This window comes from Rattus rattus, chromosome 10 (genome assembly GCF_011064425.1).
Source record: "Rattus rattus isolate New Zealand chromosome 10, Rrattus_CSIRO_v1, whole genome shotgun sequence".
In the NCBI taxonomy this organism is placed as follows: domain Eukaryota; kingdom Metazoa; phylum Chordata; class Mammalia; order Rodentia; family Muridae; genus Rattus; species Rattus rattus.
In genome coordinates, this window is record NC_046163.1 from 20,201,918 (window position 1) to 20,229,045 (window position 27,128).

The 27,128-nt window shown below is 37.8% G+C and overlaps 1 protein-coding gene across 1 annotated transcript in view; it reads right to left on the reverse strand.

Moving 5' to 3' along the window:
- Nucleotides 1–3,472: 3,472 nt before the first annotated feature.
- Nucleotides 3,473–27,128, reverse strand: part of Cfh (complement factor H) — a 99,009-nt gene continuing 75,353 nt past the window's right edge. Inside the window, 7 exon segments of the mRNA XM_032915223.1 lie at nt 3,473–4,160; nt 6,627–6,809; nt 13,157–13,333; nt 14,965–15,141; nt 24,292–24,465; nt 25,031–25,240; nt 25,409–25,585. Coding sequence (XP_032771114.1) covers nt 3,964–4,160; nt 6,627–6,809; nt 13,157–13,333; nt 14,965–15,141; nt 24,292–24,465; nt 25,031–25,240; nt 25,409–25,585 — 1,295 coding nt within the window. The 3' untranslated portion in view covers nt 3,473–3,963.

Consider the following 27,128-nt stretch of genomic DNA (forward strand, 5'->3'; position numbering starts at 1 on the left):
TTGTCAGAAGTTGTGCAGAAACTTGTGTCCAATGGAAATGTTCATTAATACGTGAATTATGCTGTGGAGGAGTTCAATGATCAAGTAGTCTTAATGCCGCATTCTGTGGATTGTCAGCTTCTTATCACAGACATCCCTGTCACTGTCCAATAAGCCCATGAACAAATAGTGAGTGGATGAGGTATATACATGGGCTTGACAACATGGACTGCCACTCTCCAAGCCTTCCCTGATTACATCTTCATTCTGAGTGTCATATCTGCCTACAACATAGACCAGAACTGAGCTCCTTATATGGCACCATTCCTGGTAGAGACAAGCCAGCAACCTGGTGACAGGTTGACTGAAATTGTATGTCTTCTTCTTCACAATGTACATCTTTGTGTCCTCCTGGAGTAGATACTTATTTTGCGTATAAATTTACCTTTCCTGCAAGCAAAACCCCTGGAAAATGACCATCCGTGGATTTAAAGAATGTCTTTTTTTACCATCATGGTTTTCTACACAGTTTTGCATCTGATCAAGGCCCATAAACATAGAATCCACTGGTCTTACATTCCCCATTATTATGCAGCAACTAACCTTTTGAAAACAGAAGTACAGTATAAAATTATATGGCAACAGCTAGTACAGTTGTTGCAGTATTTTTCAGAGGGCAGAATATGTTTTGAATATTCAGCTAATATACGGAATGGGGAATGGTATATTAGCTGGTATATCAATGGTATAACAGCCAAGATCCTTGGGTCAAGGATCAAGGGTTGCGAAATAGAAACTCACTATCATCTCTACTAATGGACTTGGAAAAAAAATGACTTCCTGTTCCTGAGACCGTAAGTTCTGCTATCCTAGAAATTTTGTTTCCAGTACAGAGAATGCAACTTCAAGGAGCCACAACAAACATCGTATTGACCGAGAAGTCCACACTTCCATATGGCCACTTTGGAGTTCTAATGTCCTTTAACAAACAAGCTGAGAGAGGAATAACAGTGTTAAGAGGGTTGATTGATCCAAGTTGTCCTGATAAATTTGGATTGCAATTCCACAATGGAGTTAAAAAACATTAAGTCTTGCATACATAGAATTCTTTAGGGTGTCGCTTGGTGCTACATTGTCCTGTGATGAAAGTCAATAGGAATCTACCATGGCCTAATCCAGGCAACATGACAAATAGCACAGACCTTTCAGGATTGGAAGTGAGTCATTCCTCCAGGAGATATGGTCTTTTTGGACTAGGTGTAGTCTTGGTGGAAGAAGTATGTCACCAGGGCAGGTTTTGAGAACTATGCCCAAGCTATGTCTAGTGCGACATAATCTCATTTTGCTGCCTGTAGATAAAGATGTAAAAACTCTCACCTCCTACACTGTAGCTACCTTCAAGCTGCCATGCTTCACATCATGATGATAATGGCAAAACCTCTGAAACAGGAAACCAGCCCCAGTTAAAGGCTTTCCTTTGTAAGAGTTACTATGGCCATGGTGTCTCTTCACAGCAACAGCTCCCTAAGCAACAGCTAACACAGTGTAAACAATTTGAGAAATAAGTATTATAGGTGAAATGTGTGCTTTGGTTGTATTTTGTTTAGAACGCATTTGTACACACATTTCTGCTTTCTTTCTATTTCCTCTATTTCTTAATCATATGCTCTAACATCAATTAAGGGAATATCCATGGTTTTCTTAAAGTTTGAGATAATAAAAGAATCACAATAAATGTTCTATTCTATTGAATATGTCAATATGTTTAAGTGTGAGTATAATCTGGCTATTGTTTCAATTTGGAAATTAATCATGAAATGAGGAGATACAATTGTGTGTCAAGTAGATAATTGTTGAGTATGATGGCTGATCTTGATTGTCAAGTTGATTACCCCTTGAACAAAGTACAATCAAGAGATGGAGTGTATACCTACGAGAGATTTTCTATTTGATTCAAAGTACACAAATCCACTTTTTTAGTCTGCATCTTTGAGGTAGGAAATTAAATACCTTTGATCTGGAACTTGAGGCAGAAAAATCAAATGGCTTTAGTCCAGAATTTGAGGAGGGAAGGCACACATTTAATCTGGGGCACGACTTCTGTTGGAAGCCTATAGACGGATGTAGAAGGGGCTTTTGCTCTTTTTCTCTTTCCCTTCTTGCCCTCACCTTGCTAACACTTCCAATTCTTTCCCTGGAATTAGAGACTATGTGTTTGGGATTGCACTGTACACTAAAAACCAACTGGGTCATGCAGCCTTACAAACTGAGCAACTACTGAATTCGTGAACTTTATGCTCTTTAAAGTCATTGTAAGTTGAGCAGGTATGCATCCTGTAAATCATTCTAATAAACCATATATATATTTATGAAATCCATTCCATTGTTCTGTTACTATAGAAAAACCTGATTAATACACCAAGGTACACTGAAAACAGTATTGTTTTAAATATATTTAAAATACCTAGCAGAATATTAATCACATTCAGTAACAGAGGTTTTTTTAAATGTTGACTGGTTACCTTAGTCAAACAGGAAATATGGTGAATTGCTTCTTCTCATTCTCAGATGGTCATATTATATACACACATATATGTATATATATGTTTATAAACATATATTAAATATACCTATTATATATGTATATTATATGTGTATACAATGTGTACATTTAATATATATGTACACATTCATACATGTATATGAGAAAAGGTTATCTATATTTAAAACAGAAAAGTAAAAACTCAATATTTGCTGAATAAATATCACATTTTTCTATCAAAATATTTATGAGAGATATCCATATACTGTAAATAAGAAACTTTTTAAAGATAATGACTAGAAACCCTTCAAAATACTAACTCTAAAGATAACTATAGTTTTTACAAATTAAATTATATTCATTGTTATTTTACTTTTTATTAATTTGGGTACAGAGTATTCATGTGTATGTGGTAGTTTCAATACTTATGGCCCCCATACTCAAGTGTTTGAATGCTTATCCACAGGAAATGACACTATTAGGACATATAGCTTTGTTAAAGTAGGTGTGGTCTTGATGGATGAAGTATGTCACTGTGGAGGCAGATTTTGAAGGTTTCTATGCTGAAGGTATGCTCAGTGTGGCACGTGGTCTTTTGATGCTTGTGGATCAAGATGTAGAATTCTCAGTTTTTTGGCCAGAATCATGTCTGCCTAGTCATTCCAATACTTTCCACCATGATGACAATGGTCTACATATATTAACTCTTACGCCACTTGAAAGTAAATGTTATTATTCATAAGAGTTGTATTGGTTAATATGTCTCTTCACAACAGTAAAACCCTGTGTAAAACAGTGCTCATTGCCTGTTTATAAGTGAAACCAAATATTTATAATTTAAATGTAAATATTATTACAGTGATAGAATTATACACATAGGAAAAATTTTAATCTCTTTGTACAATTGTTTAAATATTTTACTATTTCAATGTACAAAACATTAGAAGTTCATAAGCAAGAACTTTCTTAGATTTCTTTATTGATACAAAGGTAGCACACAGTAATTAGCTGTATACATTTGTGATATTATGATAGTTTGGCTGTTATGTATTTGGCAAATAATACTAATTTGAAGTCGGAGTCAGTGTGTCTTCCACTCACTGTGAATCAGAACCTAACAACAAAAGGTATCCAAGAAAATCTGAAAAGTTCTGAATAAAAACAGACATTGAAGGACTTACATTTATTTTCTTGCTTGGACATAGTTTGTCCTTGGACATATCATATTTTGGATTAGGAGTTTTGAATGCAGTGTTCTTGCTTTGTGGCAACAGTCTGTAAAGTTACTGATTAACCATCATATAAAAAAAAGTTTATATACTTATTAGAAGAAATGAGCTAAACAATATTTCAAATGTAAATTCAAACTGTATTAGTAATATGCATATGTATTTCTAAACAAAGGTTCATCAATAAGGTTTACTAATAATTGTATAGTGATTTTATATACAAGTGGGATAATTGATGTGACCCTCTATGCACTTTGTACGAAATGGAGGTGAGTCCCTTAATTGACTATATCCACGTTTACACATGAATTCAATATTCTCCCCCGATTGGGAATAAATCTTTGTATTTTCCCTCCATCTGAGAACTATATTATGTTTTGCCATAATATCTTCTGGTATCACACATGCATCTGAAAAATAAATTACCAAAGTTCAACAATTAATATATAAACCTACAGAAATCACCCCCTTTTTATAGAAAAATTCCATTTTTCTGAGAATTAACTATAAATCCAATGTCATTTTCAGTATCTTCAAAAATTAATTCAGCTATGAATTGATAAACAGAAGTGAAAACTTCAATCAAAAATATTAACTGGTAAAATAATCTGAAAAGACAGAAATAGAGAAAGCTTGTATATTAATGGGTTATAAGAATTAATATAGGTGTAGACATGTCCACATATCCTATGGCTAATAGCAGACTCTGTGAGCCAACACTGAAATATTAATAACATTTTTCATACTAATAGGGATAAAAATCTAAAACTTGAATAGAATTACAATAGAATGAATAGACAACTGGAACTAGGACAGAAAGGAAAAATCAGGAGATACCATAATACTTTATTTCAATATACACCAGGAACCCCACAGTAACCAGAACACTCTGAAGACTCCAATGAATGAGAAAAGTGATTTGAAAATGATCTATGTATCTACAGGTTACTGATTTTAATAAACTTTCCCAAAACTTATGATAGGGAACTGATATCATATTTAATAAATGATATAATGGTAATTGATATCCATGTGGAGATGATTGAAATTTGATATCTGTCATTTTGGGCAAAGTCAACTGAAATTTGGTCAAAGACATTGATGTAAGAACAAACCACTGAAAGTATAAGGAAGCACAACAGGGAAACGTTTCACAGTTTTGAACACTGCGTGTTTGGCTGGGACTCCAAATCACAAGGCAAAAAGCAAACTTTGACCTATGGATTTGATCCCATTGTGGTACTTGTGCATATCACAGAGCATAGTCAATACAACTAAGAAATTGGCAGCAAGTTTAATTGAAGTATATAGTTGTCTATTCTTTGTTTTTAGGTATTTACATATCTTTTATAGGGGTGTCCTATGTCAAGAAAGCATGAAGATGTGAAAATATATTTATTTGCCTTTGTTTTGTTTTTATTTAATTTGACTTAATTGCTTTGGGCCTTGTTGGTCTATTAGAAGTTAGAACACCTTTTTTAGTAAATTGATTGTGAAAAGCCTTTGCACTACATCTGTCATAAATTATACTTAAATAATTGAAAAATATTTCAGTTTGTTGATAACTTTTAGCTGAACTGTATTAGTCTGTGGTAAAGCACATTTTAAAGGAAAAATAAGCTGATCAAAACTGGATAAATGAATAGATACTTCTAAGAAAAACACATAAATATCATTGCTGTCATTCCATTGCCAAAGCCATAATAAGATATCTTTTCACTCAGTTAAAGTAGCACCAGAGGAAGGAGCCCTAAAAATTACAACTGCTCACTAGTGTGTGGTGAAAACCTCACAAACCATTGATAGGAATATGATTTTGTGAAGTTACTATGGATAAAAATTGAGATTTCTTAAAAATTTAAAAATAGATATTTACATATTGTCCCTATATGTTTCTTCTGGAATGTACACAAAGGAAATAAAATCAAATTACTCAACCTGGATCTATATATTTATTCTAAACTGCTACATGGAAGTAGGTAAGGTGAAGAAAACTGAACTAATACTAATTGGTGAATTTATAATGACATCATGGTATATTTAAATGTAAAATATTATTAAGTCATTAAAGATATATTTTATTATTTTAGTTAGAAAAGGGCATTGAAGGACATTAAGTGAAATAAAACCAATACAGAAAGACAACTACTATGTGTTCTTTCTCACAGAGAGAATTACTTTAGAATGCATAACAGTGATTAATAGATGTCAGTTGCCTTATCTAGGCAAAGGAGATGTTGTATGGATTTAATAACTGCAAGATGTATACAGGTGTGCTTATTTGAAAAGGAATGACCTCCATAGACACACATACTGATTTTTCATTGGAGAATGGTGATACTTGTGAAGTATTGTGGCTATGACCTTGTGGGAGTTTGTGTAGACTTGTTAGAAGTATGCCTATCATTTTCTGCTCCCTGCAGAGCCAGATATGGAATACTTAGATACTTCTTCACCATCATGTTTACCTCTGCGCCACCATGCTCCCAAACATGATGAGAGTAGACTAAATCTCCAAAATTGTAAGCAACCCCCAACAAATGGTTTCTTTTAAAAGAGTTGCCATGGTCATAGTTCCTCTTTAAAACAATAGAACACTGACTGAGACAACAGTTATATAATGTTATGCTGGCACCCAGTTTTGTAAATGTTAATACATATTAGAAAAAAACAATTAAGAATAATATACACAATTTTATTTAAGAGGTATTTTTTATAAAAAGAATCTAATAATCTTGTTTTTATCACATGCTGATGTTTGATACTGAAACACAAACAAAACAGTACTTTTATTTTGTGAATGTTCTATTATAAACAGAAAAATACCCACAATATAAAACAGAATTTCTTATAATCTATGTGAATACGGTACTTACGTAAGCATGTTGGTGGCTGAGACCACTTTCCATTTCTACATGTTACTATCTTATTTCCCTTAAGTAGATAATAGTTCTGGCATTGATATTCAACTGATGATAGTGGTGCATATACTGGTAATGACAAGGAGGTGATGTCTCCATTGTCAATAGGTGGAGGAGGCCCACATTTCCCTGTTGAATCTAAGGAGACAACATTTGAATGTTTGAATATCAAGTAAAACTACAGGCTCAAGCAGAACCAAAAAAACGAAGTATTAAGTCTTTAGTGATTTCTGGCTGTATAAATGATTATTTGAAAAAAAATTAATCATATAAACTGAGAGTTACAGGTTCTTCTTTTCTTCTCACCTGAAACATTTCTTAACTACAGCAAACATGTCTGCCTGAAGACTTCAAGTAGTAGTAAATCTCTTAAAGCTTCTGGACCTGAGAAGGATTAGGTGCTATGGCCAATGTAGATAGGCATTTATTTTTGTTGTTGAAGAAACTCAATAGTATATGACCGTATATATTCCCACTCTTTATCATTTTGTCTAAGTACATTTAAAACAAGACTTGAAAGCTTATAATGTAACAGAAGGCTAATGAGGTTTTCTGGGTTTCTGATAGGGTTAAAATAAGCATAGACATCTATGATATACTTTAACTAGGTATATCTGAAAAGCTTGGACATAGAATTTTTTGTAAACATTATATGAAGAGATGAGACATTGAAAATTCTAGCAAAGAAATTCAGAACTCATCTAACGTCACACTGTTGTGTTATATGTTTTTCTTTTAGACTACTGATTGTTCTTGTGAGGACACAGGAAAAATATGAAATCAAAAGTACTGATTATATCCTAGTAAGATCACCAGTGGAAGGGGAAGCCCTTGGTCCTGCTAAGACTGAACCCCCAGTGAATATGATTGTTGGGGGGAGGGCGGCAATGGGGGGAGGGTGGGGAGGGGAACACCCATAAAGAAGGGGAGGCAGAGGGATTAGGGAGATGTTTGCCCGGAAACCAGGAAAGGGAATAACATTCGAAATGTAAATAAGAAATACTCAAGTTAATAAAAAAAAAAAGTACTGATTATGTTCAGTATGATCTCAAGAGGAACATCATGAAACTGAAAAAAACTCAAATATTTTTAGGTAAAAACAAAATATTCAATATTCAAGCAAAATTAATGTTTTACTATGAAGGAAAATGAAAACAATTCTCCATAATACATGACTGTATATATTCAAGAGCTGAGTAAAGTCAAATAGGACAAGTCCCATGAAACTCCTGGAGATCCCTATACTGAAACTGCTTAAAGAAAACATCCAAGTGGATCAAGGACCTCCACATCAAACCAGATACACTCAAACTAATAGAAGAAAAACTAGGGCAGCATCTGGAGCACATGGGCACTGGAAAAAAATTTCCTGAACAAAACACCAGTGGCTTATGCTCTAAGATCAAGAATCGACAAATGGGATCTCATAAAACTGCAAAGCTTCTGTAAGGCAAAGGACACTGTGGTTAGGACAAAACGGCAACCAACAGATTGGGAAAAGATCTTTACCAATCCTACAACAGATAGAGGCCTTATATCCAAAATATACAAAGAACTCAAGAAGTTAGACGGCAGGGAGACAAATAACCCTATTAAAAAAATGGGGTTCAGAACTAAACAAAGAATTCACAGCTGAGGAATGCTGAATGGCTGAGAAACACCTAAAGAAATGTTCAACATCTTTAGTCATAAGGGAAATGCAAATCAAAACGACCCTGAGATTTCACCTCACACCAGTGAGAATGGCTAAGATCAAAAACTCAGGTGACAGCAGATGCTGGCAAGGATGCAGAGAAAGAGGAACACTCCTCCATTGTTGGGGATTGCAGACTGGTACAACCATTCTGGAAATCAGTCTGAGGTTCCTCAGAAAATTGGACATTGAACTGCCTGAGGATCCAGCTATACCTCTCTTGGGCATATACCCAAAAGATGCCCCAACATATAAAAAGACACGTGCTCCACTATGTTCATCCAGCCTTATTTATAATAGCCAGAAGCTGGAAAGAACCAGATGCCCTTCAACAGAGGAATGGATACAGAAAATGTGGTACATCTACACAATGGAATATTACTCAGCTATCAAAAACAATGTCTTTATGAAATTCATAGGCAAATGGTTGGAACTGGAAAATATCATCCTGAGTCAAGTAACCCAATCACAGAAAAACACACATGGTATGCACTCATTGATAAGTGGCTATTAGCCCAATTGCTTGAATTACCCTAGATGCCTAGAACAAATGAAACTCAAGACGGTTGATCAAAATGTGAATGCTTCACTCCTTCTTTAAAAGGGGAACAAGAATACCCTTGGCAGGGAATAGAGAGGCAAAGATTAAAACAGACACAGAAGGAACACCCATTCAGAGCCTGCCCCACATGTGGATCATACATATGCAGCCATCCAATTAGACAAGATGGATGAAGCAAAGAAGGGCAGGCCGACAGGAGCCGGATGTAGATCGCTCCTGAGAGACACAGCCAGAATACAGCAAATACAGAGGCGAATGCCAGCAGCAAACCACTGAATTGAGAATAGGACCCCCGTTGAAGGAATCAGAGAAAGAACTGGAAGAGCTTGAAGGGGCTCGAGACCCCATATGTACAACAATGCCAAGCAACCAGAGCTTCCAGGGACTAATCCACTACCTAAAGACTATACATGGACTGACCCTGGACTCTGACCTCATAGGTAGCAATGAATATCCTAGTAAGAGCACCAGTGGAAGGGGAAGCCCTGGGTCCTGCTAAGACTGAACCCCCAGTGAACTAGATTTTTGGGGGGAGAGCAGCAATGGGGGGAGGATGGGGAGGGGAACACCCATAAAGAAGGGGAGGGGGAGGGATTAGGGGGATGTTTGCCTGGAAACCGGGAAAGTGAATAACACTCGAAATGTATATAAGAAATACTCAAGTTAATAATAATAATAATAAAAAAGAAATACAGGACAATGAAGGTAAACAAGCAGAAGCCCTTAAAGAGGAAACCCAAAAATTCCTTAAAGAATTACAGAAAAACACTACCGAACAGGTGAAGGAATTGAGCAAAACCATTCAGGATTTAAAAATTGAAATAGAAACAATAAGGAAATCACAAAGGGAGACAGAAAGCCTAGGAAAGACATCAGGAGTCATAGATGTAAACATCACCATCAGAGATACAGGAGATAGAAGAGAGAATCTCAGGGGCAGAAGATACCATAGAAAACATCGACACAAATGTCAAAGATAATGTAAAATGCAAAAAGCTCCTAACCCAAAACATCTAGAAACTTCAGGAAGCAATGAGAAGATCAACCTAAGGATAATAGGTATAGAAGAGACCAAAGACTCCCAACATAAAGGGCCAGTAAATATCTTCAACAAAATTATAGAAGAAAACTTCCCTAACCTAAAGAAAGAAATTCCTATAAACATACAAGAAGCCTACAGAATTCCATACAGATTTGAACAGAAAAGAAATTCCTCCTGTCACATAATAGACAACATACCAAATGCACAAAACTAAGAAAGAATATTAAAAGCAGTAAGGGAAAAAGGTCAAGTAACATATAAGTACAGACCTAAAACAGTTACACCAAACTTCTCACCAGAGAATATGAAAGTCAGAAGATACTGGGCAGATTTCAAACAAACCCTAAATCCATGCTACTATATCCAGCAAAACTTTCGATTAACACAGGTGGAGAAAAAAAGATATTCCATGACCAAACCAAATTTATACAATATATTTCCACAAATCCATCCCTAAAAGGATAAATACATGGAAAACTCTAACACAAGAAGAAAAAACTACACCCTAGAAAAAGCAATAAAGTAATCTCCTTATGACCAAACCAAAAGAAGAGAGCTACACAACAACAATCACTATTCCTTAATATCTCTTGACATCAATGGACCCAATTCCCCAATAAAAGACATAGACTAACAGACTGGATAGAGAAAGAGGACCCAGCATTTTGCTGCCTAAAGGAAACACACTCTAGTGACAAAGATAGATACTACCTCAGAATAAAAGTCTGAAAAACAATTTTCCAAGCATTTGGTTCCAAGAAACAAGTTGGAGTAGACATTCTAATAGCAAATAAAATCAACTTTCAACCAAAAGTTATCAAAAAGGATAAGAACAGACACTTCATATTCATCAAAGGAAAAAATCTACCAAGATGAACTCTCAATCCTGAATATCTATGCTCCAAATGCAAGGCAACATACAGTTATTAAAAAAAAAACTTACTGAAGCTCGAGCACACATAACACCTCACACAATAATAATAGGAGATTTGAAGACCCCATGCAATCATGGGGCAGTCAGGGGAGAGAGGTACTTGGATGGGCGAGTGGAAAGGATGACATGATCACATGTTGGAGGCAGGGAAAACAGGACTGAAGCCCCTTGGGTTAGCAGAAAAAAATGGAAATAAGCAACCTCTGGAGGTAGGAGATAGAGGGAACCCTATATAAATTACCAGACACCTGGGCCATGAGAGACTCTCAGGTCCCAAAAGGCAGGACCTTAGAGGAAATGCCCTACAGTGGGGAGAGGGAACTTGTAGAGTCTACCTCCAATAGGAAGAGAAAGCATAAAGTGGAGGGATGGGGTTGCTATTCCACAGTCAAAAAAAACCAAAAACCTGTAACTCAGAATTGTTCCTATCTGAAAGAACTACAGGGACAAAAATGGAGAAGAATCTGAGGAAAAGGAAATCTGTTGAGAGGCCCAAATTGGGACCCAGCTCAAGGGGAGGCTATAAGGTCTGACAGTATTTCTAAGGATATGGAGCACTCACAAAAAGGGACCTCTCATGACTGCCGTCCGAAAGACCCAACAAGAAGCTTAAAAATTCAGATGCAGATATTTACACCCAACCAGTGGACAGAAGATGCTGACCCAGGTGGTTGAATTAGGGAAATGCTTGAAAGAAGCTGAGGATTAGGGTGGTCCCAATGGAAGACCAGCTGTCTCAACTAACCTAGACCCCTGAGATCTCTCAGACACTGCGCCACCAACCAGCTAGCATACACCAGTTGATATGAGACCCTCAACACATATACAGCACTAGACTGCCAGGTCTGTGTTCAATCAAAGAAGATGCACCTAACCTTCAAGAGACTAGAGGCTCCAGGGAGTTTAGAGATCTGGGGGTGGGGTGGGATGTAGGGACAGGAGACATCCTCCTAGATGGAAGGCAGGGGCAGGGGAAGGGAGGACATATGTGATGTGGAACAGTCGGAGGGTGGACAAAGAGGGGAATAAAATTTGGAGTGTAAAAAAGAGTAAACGAAATATAAAAAGAAAAGAAAAATTATTTTGATTGAGAAACCAAGACTCAAAGGATATTCATGCTATGTACTCATTGGTAAGTGGCTATTAGCTAAAAAGTACCGAATACCCATGGTGTACCCCATATAACCTAAGAAGTTAAAGAAGAAGGAAAGCCCAAATGTGGATGCTTCAATTCAACTTAGAATATGAAACAAAATAATCATGGGAGGTAGAGGGGGGGTTACCTAGGTGGGAGAAGGGAGGGGAACGGATAACAGAGGGGTGAGGTGGGGCAGGGTCAGATATGGGGCAAAACGGAAGAGAAGCCCAGCAGGCCAGGAAAATAAGTGGGAACATAAAGTTGCTAGGGACAGGGAATCAGGAGATAATGCTTTAAATCCCAGAGACCCAGGATGGAAGAGACTCCCAGGTTTTAATGTGGGTGACCTTAAGCAAAATACTCAATGGTGGGCAGAGGAACCTGAAGAAACCACCTCCAATAGTTCAATAGGACCCCCAGAGGAGGGATGTGACAACCAACCCAACTTCAAAAATTTTGACTCCAAATTGTTCCTGTCTGAAAGAAATGCAGAGACAAAAATGGAGCAGAGACTGAAGGAGTTGTTGACCAGTTTCTGGCCCAATGTGAGTTCTGTCCCATGGGGGTGGGGAGGGTCACCAAACACTGAAGCTATGTTGTGCTTGCAGACAGGAGCCTAGCATGGCTTTCCTCTAATAAACTCTACCAGCAGTTGACCTATGGACATGTCAGGGGCTGTATTAAAGAAGTTGAAGGGAATGGGAACCCCATAGGAAGACCAACAGTCTCAACTAACATGGACCACTCACCACTTGTAGCTTGCAGAGACTCTGCCACAAAACCAAAGAGCATACAGAGGCTAATTACAAGCTCCTGGCAGATACCTAGCAGAGGACTCCCTTTTCTGTCCTCGGAGGGACAGGATACACCTAATCCTTTAAAAAATTGATGCCCCAGGCAAGAGGGATGGGTAAGCACCATCTCAGAAATGAAATAGAGGGGTATGGGGGAAAGAGTTCTTGGAGTGGGGACAGGGAGAGGACATTATTTGGGATGTAAATAAATAAAATAATTTTAAAAGTTAAAAAAGTTTAAAAATTGCTTCAGTTTCCTTTCACTAATGTACAATAACTAAATTGCATTGTCAAATAAACATTAGGGGAAATGATGCCCTACCTTTGCATTTCGGTGGTTCTGTCCAAATCCCATTTTGGCACATCACTTCCACTTCCCCAAATAATTCAAAAGGTTTATTACATTCATAACGTACTTTGTCACCAGATGGATATTTAACCTTGTTCCTTGTTAGTATAGTAGCATTTGGCACATGTGGTGGATCCACACAGGAATTATCTAAAGAGCAAAATAAAGTATTAGTACCTATTTGCTCATCTTGAGTGTCCAATTAATGCATAAGATTCCAAATATATTTCTGACTTGTTGAATGGATAAAGAAAATTTGCTACATTTATTTACATGCAAAAATGAAACCATGAATGTCACAGGTAAATGATGGGTAAAAGACAAAAATTCATCCTGAGTGAAGTAACTCAGACCCAGAAAGACACACATGTATATATTTGCTGATATGTAGATATTAGCTGAAAGTCAATGAAAGTCAAGTTACAATCCACAGAACAACAGAATTTAGGTGTAGGCCTAAGGAATTGGGGGCAAAGTACTGTCTCCTTAGGATGGAGAAATAGAGTAGATAGTTATTGATGTCAAGAAGGGTAGACAAAAATCAGAATACAGAGAGGAACAGCAAAAGTTAAGTGTCATTTGAGGGATATTATAAAAACCTAATTCAATATAAGCTTTCTAAAATACATACATATATAAAGGAAATATAAATGGAATCACCAAAAGTGTAAGGAGACAGAGCCCCGAAGGACATATCATGTCACTAATGAAGCTTCTAGTACTGTGATAAGGTGACATCTAATTAAATGTGTGTCAGAGGGGTCACATGGAAACTTCCGAATAACACAGGCAGGCTGTTAGAAGACTACGGATTGTACCCCATAACCTGAAGGCAAGTCTACACTGTGAAAAACAACAAATATGCAACTCACTGATCATAGCAAAGTGTCACTGATGCCTACATAGAGCCTTCACCCCTAGGGGAAGCATCTTTGGTACAGGAAGGTACTTTGCATTCTGTGCTATATATTGTGGTTTTCAGGTGAGCATTCTTAAGGGATTCCTAGGTGTATAAAGTGGGACTTAATGTCTATTTTGTTTCTTATCTATTTTCTTCTGCTGTTTTCCCTAAAATTATTCGTTTGTTACCTCCTACTGTGTTTGTTTCACTTTTGTTTTATTAGTATTACTTCTTAGAAGACTTTCCTTTCTCCTGAAATAAAGAAAGGGGAAAAATTAGATGAGAAAAAGGGTAGGCAGGAGCTGGAATATGGGGAGGGAAGAGAAAACATTCAGGATATGTATTGTGTGAGAAAAAACTCTATTTGCAGTGTTAGAGGAAAAGAACATTGTTTTAAGAGTAATATAGTCATAAGAAAGTGATAATCAAATAAAATATCCTAATATTCTAATGAACTTTATAAAGTGAGATATAAGCAAGATTTCAATTGAAGGCTAATTATTTAACAACATATTAAAAAAGATAGACAGCCGACAGCACATTCCAAACTTAGTCATACACAGATCCCTAAAAAAACATGATAGGAGATTGAAGGTCTCATCTTTAGATGTCTTCCTATTTAGGATATCTAGCATGTACTCCTAGCTGTTAATTTCCATTTTCCAAATATATGTAGTCTAATGACACTGATGATGCTGACCATGAAATCAAACTCTGAACACCATCATGCTATCAACTTAGCCATCAGTTTTTTAATTCAATGCTTTTATTTTTTGATACAAACCAACTTGATCTTCCTTTAAGAGTAATCTCTATACCATTTTCAGTTATGTCATCTTTGACACTAGAATAAATACATGTTAAAAATCCATTCAAATACCTTTGCATACAGGCTGTCCAATCCACTTCGTATTAACACATGTCACAATCTCAGAGCCATCCATTCGATATGGAGGTGGACATCTGAATGTCACTTGTTCTCCTGACCTGTATGACTTTTTTTTCTTTCCTATCGGTTTGGCAATTTCAAATGTGGGTAATTTGTCACAATCAGTTTCTTAAAAAAATAAAAGAATATGTCGGTGTTTGTTTTCAGGAAGTTGTAGAACATACGATATATGAAACAATAGTTAACTTCATAGAGAACAATAAATACAGTAGGTTTTCCATTTTTTACTTAGTTACATTGACGTTCTTCCATGTTTATGAAAATAAATAAGATAGATACAGAATCCTGATGGTTATAATTTTTGAGATTTTAAATTTTGCATTCAATTTTTCTTGTACTTTCCAAAATTAGAGTATTTATGTTTGACTTTATAAAATGTAACTTACTCATAATTATTTGAAAAAATTAGAGCATATGTAATTGTAGTGGCATTGCTCTAAAACTCATTGTAGTGATGAGCCTGTTTAGAGGAGCCTGTGTGTTCCTGGATTCTGAGAATTCAGATATCTCAGACTACATGGAACAAAAACAACTTAGGTGGGCTGGAAAGGAAAAATTTTGTTTTGACTCATATCGTATTTGTCTCCAGCATTCAAATTATGCAGCAAAAACTTCTTATATGCTAGAATTATGGCTTCGTTTCTTTTCTTAACTATACCCGATTCTCCTTCATTAGTTTTTTTATTGGATATTTTTATTTATTTATATTTCAAATGCCATCACACTTTCCAGTTTCCTGCCCACAAAGCCCCTGTCCCATTCCCTCTCCACTTTCTTCTATGAGGGTGTTCCCCTGCCCATCCTCCAACCCTTTCCTATCTGACATTCCCCTAAACCGGGGGTGTGGGGGTGGGAATGTCAGATAGGAAAGGGTTGGAGGATGAACCTTGACAGGACCAAGGGTTTCTCCTCCCATTGGTGGCCAACAAGGCCATCCTCTGCTACATATGCAACTGGAGCCATGGGTCTGTCCATGTGTACTCTTTGGATAGTGATTTAGTTCCTGAAAGCTCTGGTTGGTGGGTATTGTTGTTCTTAGGGGGTTGCAAACACCTTCAGCTCCTTCAATCCTTTCTCTAACTCCTCCAATATGTACCCAGTTCTCAGTTCAATGATTGGCTGTGAGAGTCCATCTCTGTATTTGTTATGCTTTGGCAGAGCCTCTCAGGAGACTTCTATACCAGGTTCCTGTCAGCATGCAGCTCTTGGCATACACAATAGTGACTGGGTTTGGTGGCTGTATATATATTGGCTGGATCCCCAGTTGGGGCAGTACTGAATGGACATTACTAAGATAAAAAAACTCTGGTGACAACAGATGCTGGTGAGGATGTGAAGAAAGAGGAGCACTCTTCCATTGTTGTTGGGATTGCAAGCTGTTACAATCATTCTGGAAATCAGTCTGGAGGTTCCTCAGAAAATTGGACATTGACCTACCTGAGTACCCAGCTATACCTCTCTTGGGCATATACCCAAAAGATGCTCCAACATATAACCAGGACACATACTCTCCTATATTCATAGCAATCTTATTTATAATAACCAGAAGCTGGAAAGAACCCAGATGTTCCTCAACAGTGGAATAAATAAAGAAAATGTGGTACATCTACACAATGGAGTATTACTCAGCAACTAAAAACAATGATTCATGACATTCATAGTCAAATGGATGGAACTAGAAAGTATCATCCTCCTAACCTCACTGATCCCGGCCCACAGCTCCCTGCTCCAAAACCCTGTGGGACATTGAGCTCACCGCCCAGACAGGTGGGCACTCCTGAGACTGCAGAGTGGGAGAGACTACCAACACTGCCCACCCCTGCCCACATCCGTGGCCCAAGAGGAAACTGTATAGGGCCTCCTGGAACTGGAAGACAGGGGCACTGGAGCGGCAGGTCCCCCTCGTTCCAGATGCTGCCCAGACCTGAAGGGACTGCTCAACAGTACTCTGCACCCAAATCCCATGGGAGGGAGAGCTAAACCTTCAGAGGGGCAGACACTCCTGGGAAGCAAAAAGAGACTACACTCTGCCCACATATTTGACTCCAGAGGAAAACACCTAATGCCATCTGGGATCCCAGTGCACAGGGGCTCCAGGAAAGGCGGTGCAGGCCCTCCTGGTTGCCGCCCTCACAGAGAGCTCAAAAGCAGCCCCCTCACAAGCAACTTGACCCTCAAGACCACAGGTAAGACCAACTTTTCTGCTCCAAGCGACCTGCCTGGTGGACTCAGGACACACTGAGGCAAAATTCCTCTGGGACTGGACACTTCTGGTTTTTAGCTGGAGCCCGAATCTCGCTGATCCCGGCCACAGTTCACTGCTCCCAAACCCCTGGGAGAGAGAGCTCGCTGCCCAGACAGGTGGGCACTCCTGAGAATGCAGAGAGGGAGAGACCACCAATACTGCCCACCCTGGCCCACATCCATGGCCCAAGAGGAAACTGTATACGGCCTCTGGGAACCAGAAGATAGGAGCACTGGAGCTACAGGTCCCCTGTGCTCCAGACATCGCCTGGACCTGAAAGGACTGGATCAACAGCTCTCTGTACCCAAATCCTGTGGGAGGGAGAGCTCACCATCTGGACAGATGGGCACTCCTGAGACTGCAAAGCAGAAGAGACCACCAATACTGCCCACCCCTGCCCACATCCCTGGCCCAAGAGGAAACTGTATACAGTCTCTGGGAAATGGAAGACAGGGGCACTGGAGCAGCAGGTCCCCCGGGATCCAGACACCCACCTGACCTGAAGGGACCAATCAACAGCTCTCTGCAGCCAAATCCCATGGGAGAAAGAGCTAAACTTTCAGAGGGGCAGACACGCCTGGGAGGCCAGAAGAGACTACACTCTGCCCACATTTCAGACTCCAGAGGAAAACACCTAATGCAGTCTGGGACCCCAGTACACGGGGGCTCATGGAAAAGGCTGCACAGACCCTCCTGGTTGCCACCCTCACAGAGAGCTCAAAAGCAGCCCCCCACGAGCAACTTGAGACGCAGGACCACAGGTAAGACCAACTTTTCTGCTCCAAGTGTCCTGCCTGGTGGACTCAGGACAGTCCCACAGGAACAGCTGAAGACCAGTAGGCAGAAAAGACTACATGCCCTAAAGAACACTCTGTTCCCACAACTAGCTGAACGGAAAAGGGGAAACAGGTCTACAGCACTCCTGACACACAGGCCTATAGGAAGGTCTAGCCACTGTCAGAAATAGCAGAAGAAGATAAAACCAGAGACAACTGGCTGACAAGAGGTAAGCGCAGGAACCCAGGCAAGAGAAACCAAGACTATATGGTATCATCAGAGCCCAATTCTCCCACCAAAGCAAACACTGAATATCCAAACACACCAGAAAAGCAAGATCTAGATTTAAAATCACATTTGATAATGATGCTGGAGGACTTCAAGAAAGACATGAAGAACTCCCTTAAAGAAATGCAGTAAAACATAAATAAACAAATAGAAGCCTATAGAGAGGAATCACAAAAATCCCTGAAAGAATTCCAGGAAAACAAAATCAAAGAGGTGAAGGAATTAAAAAGGGAAATAGAAGCAATAAAGAAAGCTGAAACGGAAACAACCCTGGATATAGAAAACCAAAGGAAGAGACAAGGAGCCATAGATACAAGCATCACCAACAGAATACAAGAGACAGAAGAAAGAATCTCAAGAGCAGAAGATTCCATAGAAATCATTGACACAAGGGTAAAGATACTGTAAAATGGAAAAAGCTACTAGTCCAAAACATACAGGAAATCCAGGACTCAATGAAAAGATAAATAGGTATAGACGAGAGTGAAGACTTCCCAGCTCAAAGGACCAGTAAATATCTTCAAGAAAATCATAGAAGAAAACTTCCCTAACCTAAAGAAAGAGATGCCCATAAACAAGCAAGAATCCTACAGAACTCCAAATATATTGGATCAGAAAAGAAACTCCTCCCATCACATAATAGTCAAAACACCAAATGCACAAAATAAAGAAAGAATATTAAAAGCAGTAAGGGAAAAAGTCAAGTAACATATAAAGGCAGACCTATCAGAATCACACCAGACTTCTCACTAGACACTATGAAAGCCAGAAGATCCTGGACAGATGTCATACAGACCCTAAGAGAACACAAATGCCAGCCCAGGTTACTGTATCCTGCAAAACTCTCAATTAACATAGATGGAGAAGCCAAGATATTCCATGACAAAACCAAATTTACACAATATCTTTCTACAAACCCAGCACTACAAAGGATAATAAATGGTAAAGCCCAACAAAAGGAGGCAAGCTACACCCTAGAAAAAGCCAGAAACTAATCGTCTTGGCAACAAAACAAAGAGAAGAAAAGCACACAAACATAATCTCACATCCAAATATGAATATAACAGGAAGCAATAATCAGTATTCCTTAATATCTCTCAATATCAATCGTCTCAATGCCCCAATAAAAAGACATAGATTAACGAACCTGATATGCAACGAGGACCCTGCATTCTGCTGTCTACAGGAAACATACCTCAGAGACAAAGAAAGAAACTACCTCAGTGTGAAAGGCTGAAAAACAACTTTCCAGGCAAGGGGTCTGAAGAAGGAAGCTGGAGTAGCCATTCTAATATCAAATAAAATTGATTTTCAACTAAAAGTCATCAAAAAAGATAAGGAAGGACACTTCCTATTCATCAAAGGAAAAATCCACCAAGATGAACTCTCAATCATAAATATCTATGCTCCAAATACAAGGCACCTACATACATAAAAGAAACCTTACTAAAGCTCAAAACACACATTGCACCTCACACAATAATAGTAGATCCCCCCCCACACACACAATCTCATCAATGGACAGATCATGGAAACAAATTAAACAGAGACATAGACGGACTAAGAGAAGTCATGAACCAAATGGACTTAACAGATATTTATAGAACAATCTATCCTAAAACAAAAGTATATAATTTCTTCTCATCACCTCATGGTACTTTCTCCAAATTGACCATATAGAAAGTCATAAAACAGGCCTCAACAGATACAGAAAGATAGAAATAATCCCATTCGTCCTATCAGACCACCACAGGCTAAAGCTGGTCTTCAATAACAATAGGAAAGAACGTCCACATATACATGGAAGTTGAACAATGCTCTACTCAATGATAACATGGTCAAGGAAGAAATAAAGAAAGAAATTAAAGACTTCTTAGAATTTAATGAAAATGAAAGTATAGCATACCCAAAATTATGGGACACAATGGAAGCTGTGCTAAGAGGAAAACTCATAGCGCTGAGTGCCTGCAGAAAGAAACAGGAGAGAACATATATCAGCAGCTTGACAGCACACCTAAAAGCTCTAGAACAAAAAGAAGCAAATACACCCAGGAGGAGTAGAAGGCAGGAAATAATCAAACTCGGAGCTGAAATCAACCAAGTAGAAACAAAAAGGATTATACAAAGAATGAACAGAACCAAAAGCTGGTTCTTTGAGAAAAATCAACAAGATAGATTAACAGTTAGTCAGACTAACCAGAGGACACAGAGAGTGTGTCCAAATTAACAAAATCAGAAATGAAAAGGGAGACATAACTACAGAATTAGAAGAAATTCAAAAAATCATAAGATCCTACTACAGAAGCCTATATTCAACAAAACTTGAAAATCTGCAGGAAATGGACAATTTCCTAGACAGATACCAGGTACCAAAGTTAAATCAGGAACAGATAAACCATTTAAACAACCCCATACCTCAACGAAATAGAAGCAGTCATTAAAGGTCTCACAACCAAAAAGAGCCCAGGTCCAGATGGGTTCAGTGCTGAGTTCTATCAGACCTTCATAGAAGACCTCATAACAATGCTATCCAAATTGCTCCACAAAATTGAAACAGATGGAGCACTACCGAATTCCTTCTATGAAGCCACAATTACTCTTATACCTAAACCACACAAAGACCCAACAAAGAAAGAGAACTTCAGACCAATTTCCCTTATAAATATCAACGCAAAAATACTCAAAAAATTCTGGCAAACCGAATCCAAGAGCACATCAAAACATTCATCCATCATGATCAAGTAGGCTTCATCCCAGGCATGTAGGTATGGTTTAATATACGGAAAATTATCAACGTAATCCATTATATAAACAAACTGAAAGAACAAAACCACATGATCATTTCATTAGATGCTGAGAAAGCATGCCACAAAATTCAACACCCCTTCATGATAAAAGTCCTGGAAAGAATAGGAATTCAAGGCCCATACCTAAACATAGTAAAAGCCATATACAGCAAACCAGTAGCTAACATTAAACTAAATGGAGAGAAACGTGAAGCAATCCCACTAAAATCAGGGACTAGACAAGGCTGCCCACTCTCTCCTTACTTCTTCAATATTGTTCTTGAAGTTCTAGCCAGAGCAATCAGACAACAAAAGGAGATCAAGAGGATACAGATTGGAAAAGAAGAAGTCAAAATAACACTATATGCAAAAAAATAAATAAAAAATTACACTATATGCAGATGATATGATAGTATATTAAGTGATCCCAAGAGTTCTACCAGAGAACTACTAAACCTGTTAAACACTTTCAACAATGTGGCTGGGTATAAAATTAACTCAAATAAATCAGTAGCTTTCCCCTACATGAAAGAGAAAGAAGCCAAGAAGGAAATTAAGGAAATGTCACCCTTCATAATAGTCCCAAATAATATAAAATCCCTCGGTGTTACTTTAACCAAGCAAATAAATGATCTGTATGATGAGAACTTCAAGCCTCTGAAGAAAGAAATTGAAGAAGACCTCAGAAGATGGAAAGAATCCCATGCTCATGGATTGGCAGGATTAAAATAGTAAAAATGGCCATTTTGCCAAAAGAAATCTACAGATTCAATGCAGTCCCCATCAAACTACCAATCCAATTCTTCAGAGAGTTAGACAGAACAATTTGCAATTTCATCTGGGATAACAAAAAACCCAGGATAGCTAAAACTATCCTCAACAATAAAAGGACTTCTGGGGGAATCACTATCCCTGAACTCAAGCAATCACTATCCCTGAATCCAGAGCAATAGTGATAAAAGCTGCATGGTATTGGTACAGAGACAGACAGATAGACCAACAGAATGGAATTGAAGACCCTGAGATGAGCCCACACACATATGGGCACTTGATTTTTGACAAAGGAGCTAAAATCATCCAATGGAAAAAAGATAGCATTTTCAGCAAATGGTGCTGGTTCAACTGGAGGTCAGTATGTAGAAGAATGCATATCGATGCATGCTTATCACCCTGTACAGGGCTTAAGTCCAAGTGGATCAAGGACCTCCACATCAAACCAGACACACTCAAACTAATAGAAGAAAAACTAGGGAAGCATCTCGAACACATGGACACTGGGGAAAATTTCCTGAACAAAACACCAATGGCTTATGCTCTAAGATCAAGAATAGACAAATGGGATCTCATAAAGCTGCAAAGCTTCTGTAAGGCAAAGGACATTGTTGTTAGGACAAAACGACAACCAACAGATTGGGAAAAGATCTTTACCAATCCTACAACAGATAGAGGGCTTATATCCAAAATATTCAAAGAATTCAAGAAGTTAGACCACAGGGAGACAAATAACCCTACTAAAAATGGGGTTTAGAGCTAAACAAATTATTCACTGCTGAGGAATGCCGAATGGCTGAGAAACACCTAAAGAAATGTTCAACATCTTTAGTCATAAGGGAAATGCAGATCAAAACAACCCTCAGATTTCACCTCACACCAGTGAGAATGGCTAAGATCAAAAACTGAGGTGTCAGCAAATGCTGGCCAGGATGTGGAGAAGGAGGAACACCCCTCCCTTGTTGTTGGAATTACAAACTGGTAAAACCATTCTGGAAATCAGTCTGGAGTTTCATCAGAAAATTGGACGTTGAACTACCTGAGGACCCAGCTATACATCTCTTGGGCATATATCCCAAAGATGCCCCAACATATAACAATGACACGTGTTCCACTATGTTCACAGCAGCCTTATTTATAATGGCCAGAAGCTGGAAAGAACCCAGATGCCCTTCAACAGAGGAATGGATACAGAAAATGTGGTACATCTACACAATGGAATATTACTCAGCTATCAAAAACAATGACTTTATGAAATTCATAGGCAAATGGATGGAACTGGAAAATATCATCCTGAGTGAGGTAACCCAATCACAGAAAAACACACATGGTATGCACCCATTGATAAGTGGTTATTAGCCCAAATGCCTGAATTGCTCTAGATGCACAGAACACATGAAACTCAAGAAGGATGACCAAAATGTGAATGCTTCACTCCTTTAAATGGGAACAAGAATACCCTTGGCAGTTAATAGGGAGGCAAAGTTTAGAACAGAGGCAGAAGGAACACCCATTCAGAGCCTGCCCCACATGTGGCCCATACATATACAACCATCAAACTAGATATGACGGATGAAGCGAAGAGGTGCAGTCCAACAGGAACCGGATATATATCTCTCCTGAGAGACATACCCAGAATACAACAAATACAGAGACGAATGCCAGCAGCAAACCACTGAACTAAGAACGAGACCTCTTTTGAAGGAATCAGAGAAAGGACTGGAAGAACTTGAAGGGGCTCGCGACCCCATATGAACAACAATGCCAACCAACCAAAGCTTCTAGGGACTAAGCCACTACCCAAAGACTACACATGGTCTGACCCTGGGCTCCAACCTCATAGGTAAGAATGAATAGCCTAGTAAGTGCACCAGTGGAAGGGGAAGCCCTTGGTCCTGCCAAGACTGAACACCTAGTGAACGTGATTTTTGGGGGGGAGGGTGGTAATAGAGGGAGGATGGGGAGGGGAAGCCTTTATAGAAGGGGAGAGGGAGAAGTTAGGGGGATGTTGGCCCAGAAACCGAGAAGGTGAATAACAATAGAAATGTAAATAAGAAATACTTAAGTTAACAAAGATAAAATAATAAAAATAAAAAAAGAAAGTATCATCCTTAGTGAGGTAACCCAATCACAAAAAAACACACATAGTATGTATTCACTGATAAGTGGGTATTAGTCCAAAACCTTAGTTTACCCAAAGATACAGTCAGCAGACCACATGAAGCTCAAGAAGGACAACCAAAGTGAGGATGCTCCAGTTTTTCTTAGAGGGGAAACAAACATATTCATAGGAGGAAATATGGAATCAAAGTATGGCTTAGCTTCTTAATTGTACCACATATAGATTGAATTGTATTATATACTAGACAAAGAATGAAAATAAAAATGTACTTATGCATTTGGGTGGTTCAGACCACTTTCCTCCTACACATTTAATAAATGCTGGTCCATCAATTCCAAAGCCTTCAGAACAATTGTATGTAACCTCCTCTCCATATTGGTAACTTTCTAGTTCATGAGAAACAATACCAAGAGGAATTGAAGGTGGGGGTCCACAAGGTATTCCTGAAAAAGACACAAATGAGAGTTACATAGTTAAACAATTCCACATTGCACTAATACAGAAATTTGCTTGTATGTATAAGTTCTGTGTGTAGGGGTACAAGAAGGAAGTGTTAATATGAAAGATGCATCATCATAAAGAAGGTGGGCAGTGCTTCCTAATAGCACATTCTGTTATCTTGCATCTGTTAAACAACTTGAAAGTATTACAAATATCAGAAAATACCATGTATTGTGGGATGGGAGTGGGAAGGACATTATGGGCAAAAGATACTTTGGACTTTAATACTTGGTGGCAAATCAAACAGTAGAATTCACGTGAGCACATGGAGTCTTTAATACATCATATTTAAAAACGGTAATGCAAGAGTGAAAGTATATGTCTACAGAAATGGCACAATCAACTAAAGCAGCATAGATTATAGTGTGCAAGTATAAATGTATAGTTAAAATATATAAATGTGTATATGTGCTATCCTAAATTATTCTTTCTCTCTGGCTTGGATTAGAGTAGAATATTGGTAATGACATATTTAAAATGAAAATTGAATTTTCATGTCAGTCTCACCAACACAACGAGGCAGAGAGCTCCATTTTCCCATGTTGCAGGTTACCCTATTTTCTTCAGATATCCTGAATCCATCATCACAGACATAACTGAATGTAGTTCCGTGTTTATAACTGCTGGACTCAATTAAATCTCTCTCTTCTTCTGAGGATCTGGGCGACTTAATAGATCCATGTTCAATTTTAGGGGGCTGGGAACATGGAATTTTTTCTACATAGAGAACAGAAATGAAATAGTCAAGCCGAAATAAAAACTTACATTAGAAATAAATATACACAATTTGAATAATGTATCCAGAACATTTATAGTATGCCCTTTTATTCAATACCCATTCCTTCACCTAAGTTCTAATGGTGCAAATAAATCATATCTACTGACCCATGCAGCGTGGTAATGGCTGCCACCTTCCATCTTTGCACACCATTTCTTCTGGGCCCTGAGTTAGGTAACCATCTTGGCAAAGAACAGATACTTTCTCTCCATCCAAGTATTTCACTGTGGTATCAATCACTTGGGCATTTGGAATCTGTGGTGGAGGAGGGCAGAATGTTTTCTCTTTTCCTAGAAAAAAATAATCAGAGTTCTTTACTAAAGAGAATATCTTAAATTATTGAAGTGATAATTTTCATTAAAAAGTAAGTTAGTAATGACAATTTAATAACTGTCTCTCTATATATGCATATATATACATATATACTATATATACACATATATATACATATATATATGTATACATATATATATAGTATTGCCAAGGTAGTTGGCATGGATTTCTGTAGGCAAATTTATCTCATCTAGGTTGGCAGTTTATATCCTTATCAATTGGTTGTAAGTTTACTGTGTGAATCTATTGTGGATTGAGAATTTAGCATATAAATCTGATTGCTGGGGTGCAAAAAATTGTCTATATTTTGCATATTTCAATTGTATAGCAATTTAATATAGCAATTCTTGTACTCCAAATTTTTTCTCATTCATTTTAATGCAGTTTTATATATTTTTATAAAACATACTTCAATCATTTCTAGATTTTAAAATATTTTAAGTGAGTCATAAAAATATATTATATTAAGATTAAGCTTACATGAATATTTTTCTAGAGCTGTCTATGAATATTTATAATCTAATACGTTGGCTTACATTAAAAACCCTCATGGACTATTTTATAAATGAAAGTTGATTAGTAAAAGTGGTACTTTCATTTACTTGATATACTAGTGACTTTTCTCATTTCTGTGATGAAATACTTGACAAAAGAAGCTAAGGAAGGAGGGAAGGAAGGAAGATAGGAAGGAGGGTAGAAAAGAAGAAGGAATAGTTTAAGTTAGCTCATCGTGCAGGAAAGCAATGGCAGTAGAAATGTGAGGCTGCTGCTCATACTGTATCTATACTCAGGATTCACAGTCACCTTTCTCTTTTTATTTATGCTAGGAACCCTGCCCATAAAATGGTGCCATCTATACATATAGTGTATTGTTCCTCCTCAATTAACCTAAACTAGAAACACCCCTACAAACATGCTCAGATACGTTTTACTTAGGAAATTGTGGACTCTGTCAGATAGAAAATAAGAATTAGTTATCACAATTGATAATTAACTTAACCTTGGTTCTTGGTCAACAAGAATATGGAGTGTGATCAAAAGTGGTTTATACTACGTTGTACAAAATTTCAATTATGCTGGACATTCCATTTAACCTGAACTAGTTACAGATGTGAAAACGGATGGTTCGCAGCCAGGATAATGTAGTGCTTCTGACAAGTTTTTCACTAAGTAACTACAAAATCAATACACCTCACATTCATCGCTCAGATTCTTCTCTCAGATTCATAATATGAAAGGGTACTTTCTTAGTGGTTACTAATAATTTCATTCTTTTTATATTTCTGCTTAAGTAGAGTGGAATTAATAGAAATCAGCAGTAAATACATTCTTTGAACAACTAGCTAGCCATACATAAAAGAAAAGCAATTACTAGCTTAATACTATAATCAAAATGATACCAGAAATGATATCATAACATAGACAATTTCAAAACAACACATGCACTGCATTAACATGCCTGTAGTAGGTTTAATTTTAGAATGGCATGGAAAT